This window comes from Ixodes scapularis, unplaced genomic scaffold, assembly GCF_016920785.2.
Source record: "Ixodes scapularis isolate PalLabHiFi unplaced genomic scaffold, ASM1692078v2 PGA_scaffold2__306_contigs__length_199485367, whole genome shotgun sequence".
Classification (NCBI taxonomy): domain Eukaryota; kingdom Metazoa; phylum Arthropoda; class Arachnida; order Ixodida; family Ixodidae; genus Ixodes; species Ixodes scapularis.
The window spans coordinates 111,148,418-111,155,125 of NW_024609857.1; the positions used below are offsets into that span (position 1 = coordinate 111,148,418).

The 6,708-nt window shown below is 50.0% G+C and overlaps 1 protein-coding gene across 1 annotated transcript in view; it reads left to right on the plus strand.

The window, feature by feature from the left end:
* LOC115329931 (beta-alanine transporter-like) overlaps positions 1-4,295 on the plus strand; it is a 37,458-nt gene extending 33,163 nt beyond the window's left edge. Inside the window, exon 7 of the mRNA XM_042291500.1 lies at positions 4,064-4,295. Within this exon, the coding sequence (XP_042147434.1) occupies positions 4,064-4,295 (232 nt within the window). The remainder of the gene's footprint in view (positions 1-4,063) is intronic.
* Positions 4,296-6,708: the final 2,413 nt, after the last annotated feature.

Sequence of the window (6,708 nt, forward strand, 5' to 3'; positions counted from 1 at the left end):
GGAGCAATTTTCCGAAAAACAAGACGGCCGCCACCATAATTGCTCTGAGTGGGAAATTTATTTCGCTCGTCGCTGTAAACCTAGGACTGCTGGAACGATGATATTTGGAGGCGAGTGAGATGTTCACTAAGTTTGTGCACCAAGAGTGCCAGGTTTCTTTAAGACAGCAGGTGTGAAAGTTATGTTTCTAACGAATAAAGAAATAAAGCTGTACGGGATATCCAATATTGGACCCAAAATGTTGTGTTATAGCGGGCTGTGCAAAGTGCAGACTTGGGCAGACAGGTGCTTGGACTTGACAGTAACATGACACAGCACTTATTATACAAAAAGAAAAAGGTGGCATAGGGAAACCAGGTGAAAATTTGGTTTGGGCGGCGTAACTCAAAGGGAACCGGTTTTGACCATGAGAAGGCTGTCAAGAGAATACCACTGATTGTGGGAGGTAGAGACTTTACAGGTAGGAAGGGACTGGTGGACCGTACTTCCTATTGAAACAACTTTACGGAAGGTGCTTCCAAAGCCGAGAAAGTAAAGCTGTCGGCCAACACACGGTTTGGCCGCCAAGGGCTTTTGCGGTCAGCTGTTGTGTAATAACCTGTTGTACGATGTGCTGATTTTCGGCGCACGGGTACTTTGACATGACCGTCAATTGGCACAACATTATTATAACAAAAAGAGCTGGCATAGCGAAACCAGGTGGAAATTTAGTTTGGGCGGCGTAACTAAATGGGAACAAGTTTTGACCGTCAAAGGCTGTCAAGATAATACCACTCATCGGGGGAGGTGCACACTTTACAGGCAGGAAGGGACCAGTGGACAGTACTTCCAGTTCGAACCACTTTGCGATAGGTTGCTCTAAAGCCGAGAAACAAATTGTTGTCTACAGAACTCAGGGTGTCAGCGTTTTCACATCCAAAGGAGGCTGATCCAGAAAGAAAGCACACCACATAAACTTCCATACTCAATCGTCGATTCTCCAGTGAATCCGAGTTTCATTGTTGTTTTCTTTAGATTTATATTTGTCACTTTTTTTACCATTCGAATCTTTCTTCGTGAAGTACAGATTGCACGCCATACTTGTCCGGAAATATCAATGACACGTACGATGGGGACGAAACTTCTTTGGAGGGCATTCCTCCAACGAAATTGGCATTTCATAACCGCGAGTGTGGGATGGCATTTCAGTTCGTTCTATCGGCGCTTACACATGTAGGCGTTACTGGTACGAAAACAAACGCAGAGCGCAAAGCGGCAGTGTAGAATATGTCAGCCGTGATGACACAGTGGCAGACATGATCGGGAGACTAAATTTCTCGCGTCGTACGGCACGGCTCCATCGTTGTCGCTGTCCCAGAAAACATCGGCGAGGTGAAAAACTGTGAAACTTTGTCTCCACGAGACACGACGCATAACTATTGAAGCACTTAATGACGCAGCACAGGCAGCACTTCATGCTGTGAACCCAGCGCAACCGCACCGCTCCGACTTCAATATGCGTACCAACGTACGCGGCGTGGTTTCGGTTTTGTTTTCTCCGGGGTTCTCACTGCCTACCTTCGCTACCGGCCGCGCGGCGGCGCGCCAGTCGCGTCGCACGGAGTGTATAGACCATTCCATCTAGCGCTCTCTGGGCGGCACCATTTTGCTCGACAGCAGCGCCCTCTCCATACATCCGGGAAATTCAGCGGGTTCGGCGGGGTAAAACTAGAGAGAGGGCACGCGCCCGACTCCGCTAGCAGACGACAAACCGGGAAGTTGCCGTTCTCCGTCTTTGAGCTGTATCGGCTGGCTGTACGGAATATCAAACTCTCGCTCGTGGCTGCCGTTGTGAAGTGGTTCGCGTTCTTAGAATAGTTGTGGCTACTCCAAAATCATCCTATAGCTCTCTGTTGTTCTATTTCTGTAAATGATCAACTAGCATATCTTTTTTCCGTTACTTAAATAGCAGTTGAGTCAGCCGGCAGTACAACCCTCAACTACTGCGTGTATTGCGGCACGAGAGCACGTTTTTATTTATATTTCAGACTTTCACTCATGGTCGCTATAGGCCTACACCAGTACGAACTTTGTATAGTAAAAAAGGTACAGCAACCGGATTTACTTTTCACCAAAGAGACCGGCCAATCTGACACAGTTTTCCCTATTGTTTTTTTATTTGGACGCAGGTAACAGCGCAATTGCACCCTGTGAGTCTTTTTATCTAGCATAGTATTACACGACAATTGGCGTACCAAAATCTGCGGATCTGCGCTTAAAAGTTCTAAAATGACGCGATTTTAAACACAGTTTGCACGCCAGCCGGACGCTACCTACAGAAGGGTTTGGATTTGGGCTAGTTGGTTGAACATGTTTAGGGGTTAAAGCGGTAAAAACGACGGACGAGTAGGAGAGACACACACCACAGAGCGCTTTGCAACTGGTTTATTATTGGAAAACCACACGTACCGCGAAACCAACAAAACACACATCCGTTTCGCGGTACGTGTGGTTTTCCAATAATAAACCAGTTGCAACTGAATCGGATGTGTGTCTTGTTGGTTTCGCGGTACGTGTGGTTTTCCAATAATAAACCAGTTGCAAAGCGCTCTGTGGTGTGTGTCTCTACTACTTGTCCCTCGTTTTTAGCGCTTTTAACCCCTAAACACGCTACCTACAGCCCTCTCGGAGGAGCGGACGACATTCGGGGTGAGAGGGGAGTGCATTTTTTTCCCTTTTACCCTCTCTGCTATGACCCTAATGGACCGGTCTATTGGGCAGGAGATCGAACTATAGGGGGCGCTCTGACCCGTTTGTTTTCCCCACGCTCTGTGTTTACTCAACACAAGGCCTGTGCACATGCCGACAGGCCTTATGGGCATGGCCATGCAATCTTCTACAATAGAGCGCGGGGTGCAGTTTAATAAAAAAAATACTAACAATCGACGAAGCGGATCTATCTTCTGAGAATGCGAGCTTGACCCACTTCGGCTTTTGTGCTGAGCTGGAATCGTGCATGCTGCATTGTTCATGCAGGCCGTAGTGGAAACAAAACAGCCCCTCCTCCCCCTCGCCGGAGAACACGAACTCCAGCCGAACGCTGACGCCGCGTTCGGTTATGTCGGCCGAACGCTGCGTCATTGTATTTGTTGTCCCCATCCGTGTAGTTGTTAGGTTAACCGCTTGGGGCGTCACGGTCTGTCCTCCTCCCCAATACATGAACTCTAGTCGTAACCGTAATGTTGTTGTTTGACTGACCGCGTCGGTGTTTGGAGTTTCTGTCGAAGAATGGCGAGGACGTTCTATTTTTTGGCTTTGCCTTCGCCATTTTTAGTCTTATTTGAAAATTGTTTACTGTGTGGCTCTAACATCCCAGGCACAGTCGTCGCTCCTCGTCTACACCTTGAAATACGCAGTTATAAAACGTCTGTTACGTCTCCCTCCAAAAAAAAATGAGTTTTTTTCCCCATTTTTTATCGCGAAAATAAATTAGGTACGCGTTACTGAGCATTCAGTCTCCGCCTAAATGTAGCTGTCGAAACTCCAGGGCTTGCCTTTTCTTACTTGTACGATATGGGCGATGCCAGTTGCAATAAAGGGCCCATTCCCGATAGCTGACGCAATTTCTCTCCATCTGTATGTGGGCTCATCAGCTGCCATGTTTTCATTGAAAATGTCCGAAAATCAATAATAACTTTCGAATCCGATAGCACTTTCTTCCCGAACTAAACTACAAAAAAACTGCTATCCTTTTTTGGGGGGGCTAAAGCTGTGGAGAATTACACACTGTCCAAATAAACACTTTTTCAACAGGGAAATATGAAATAAAAAAACGATTCCTTCCGGAGAGGCTAATTGGCTGCGGCGAACGCGTAAAACACGAGTGTCACGTGGTGACATCAAAAAAAATTTCGGAAAATTGTCAACTTAGCGTGTGAGCTTCTTCTTAGCCGGCCTATTTTAGCCGTGTTCGTAGTCAGTTGTCAAATAGCTAGAACCGTGGCAAATTTCGGCATTCAACGAAAACTAAGCCCCGAGCCCCGCCCTAGCTCCGGTACAATCAATTTTCCTGAACTGCCGACAGGGTAGCAAACAACGCCGCCTACTACGGTCTGCACATCAACGTGACCAACATGGCTGGAAACGAGTTCCTCAACTTCTTCCTTCTGGCGATCATTGAGCTTCCCAGCTACGTCGTCGCCTGGTGGACCATGGAGCGGCTCGGACGTCGATGGTCCAACGTCGGCTTTCAGCTGATCGTGAGCGGCTCGTGCTTCGCTTCTTGCCTCGTTAAGCCGGGTACGTCAGTTAGTTGAGTAGTGTATTATGATACACGATGGAACAGGAAATCAACAAGGGGGGCTGGGCCCCGCCCCCTTGTTTATTAAGGGGGCGGGGCCAGTCTCGACCAATCACAGAGCCACAGGGCGGGGCCTCTTCCCTCTCTCCCATCCCAGGACCAGTCTCGACCAATCACAGCGCAGTAGGGCGGCGCCTCTTCCCTCTTTCCCATCCCAGTAACCAATCGGAGCTCATCGAGGTCCGCCCTCTGGTGACGTACGCGGCACGTGCCTCGTACGTAATACCAGGAGTTAACGACTCCTGGTATTACGCACGTGCCTCCTGGTATTACGCACGTGCCTCCTGGTATTACGCACGTGCTTCCTGCTATTACACACGTGCCTCCTGGTATTACGCACGTGCCTCCTGGTATTATGCACATGCACGTGATGTTAACCACGTGATTTTCCTCGGGTTCGAGGTGTGTCCGACAGAGGGCGCTCACGTGATGTCATCAGGGTTGGTGTTGCATCCGACAGCGGGCGCTGCGCTGCGGTCACATGACGGTCACGTGGGATGTCATCAACACGACTCCCATCACGTGACCCCGTGATTCACACAGGGTTCGAGTTGCGTCCGACAGAGGGCGCTCACGTGATGTCACACAGGGTTTGTGTTTCATCCGATAGAGAGCGCTGCGCCGCGGTCATATGACAGTCACGTGATATTATTCGAATCGCTGCGCGGTAAATGCTCCTTTTATTCGATAAAAAAAGCTCCGCGGCCGACTGGGACTCGACCGCTCTACCTTCGGCTCAGAGGTCCAACACTCTACCCCCTGAGCTACGAGCACATTGCTTCCTAGAGGGCGTATTATGATACACGATGGAACAGGAAATAAACAAGGGGGCTGACCCCACCCCGTTGTTTATTACGGGGGCGGGGCCAGCCCCGACCAATCACAGCGCAGTAGGGCGAGGCCCTTTCCTTCTCTCCCATCCCAGTGACCAATGGGAGCTCATCGAGGTCCCGCCCTCTGGTCGGTACGTGCCTCGTAATACCAGGAGTTAACGACTCCTGGTATTACGCACGTGCCTCCTGGTATCCCGCACATGCCTCGCGGTATTACGCACGTGCACGTGATGTTAACCACGTGATTTTCCCCGGGTTCGAGTTGTATCCGACAGAGGGCGTTCACGTGATGTCATCAGGGTTGGTGTTGCATCCGACAGAGAGCGCTGCGCTGCGGTCACATGACGGTAACGTGGGATGTCATCAGCACGGCTCCCATCACGTGATTCTAACCACATGATCTCACACAGGGTTCGACTTGCGTCCGACAGAGCGCGCTGCACCGCGGTCACATGATGGTCACGTGACATTATTCGAATCGCTGCGCGGTAAATGCTCCTTTTATTCGATAAAAAAGGCTCCGCGGCCGACTGGGACTCGACCGCTCTACCTTCAGCTCAGAAGTCTAACACTCTACCCCTTGAGCTACGAGCACATTGCTTCCGAGACCGCTTAACTCTTCGTAGTTGTCCGTGTGTGCAATTCAGATCACGTGATTTCCCGCGCGCTACTTGGCTTTTGTAATACGGTTAAAAAACAGGATGCGTCGTTACCGTAGGTCATGTGTCCATGGTCGTGTGACGTTGATCGTCTTGATTCGTCACCACGGCTCCCATCACGTGATGTTAACCACGTGATTTTCCCCGGGTTCGAGTTGCGTTCGACAGAGGGCGCTCACATGATGTCCTCACAGGTTCCGTGTTTTCCCCGGGTTTGAGTTGCGTCCGACAGAGGGAGCTCACGTGATGTCACACAGGCTTCGTGTTGAATCCGACAGAGGGCGCTGCGCCGTGGTCACATGATGGTCATGTGACATTATTTGAATCGCTGCGCGTGGTTTTCCTGGCACTTGGCTTTTGTAATAGGGGTAAAAAACAGGATGCGTCATTGCCGCAGGTCATGTGTCCATGGTCGCGTGACGTTACTCGTCTTCCTATCACGTGATTTCGCGCGCGCGCGATTCAAACGATGCTCTCGAACTCGTAGCCTCGTGGCGGCCCCCTTAGTTGTTGCAAATGGTGTCTTCGACCCGCTTATTTTCGGCGTCATGTGACGGTCTCAAATAGCAGCAGCTGGGCCCCGCTAAAATTGGGGTGAATGTAAAATTTTGAAGCTCGCGGACCGTGATTGATGTTGATCCTACGTAAAGCTTTAAAGTGGCCCTGTTAAAATTTGGGGGCAAGCTCTTAAAACTTTGCAAAGACCCAGCGAATTTTGGGAATAGGCGCCATCTAGTGTTCAATGTGTGAAGTGGTCCTCGTCAAAATTGGGTGCCATCTGGTGGTAAAAGCTTCGACCCGCTATAAATTTTGGGCGTCATGTGAAGGTCCCAATTATCACCGGTGTCGCTAAATTGGGGGTGAGGTCACGGTAAAA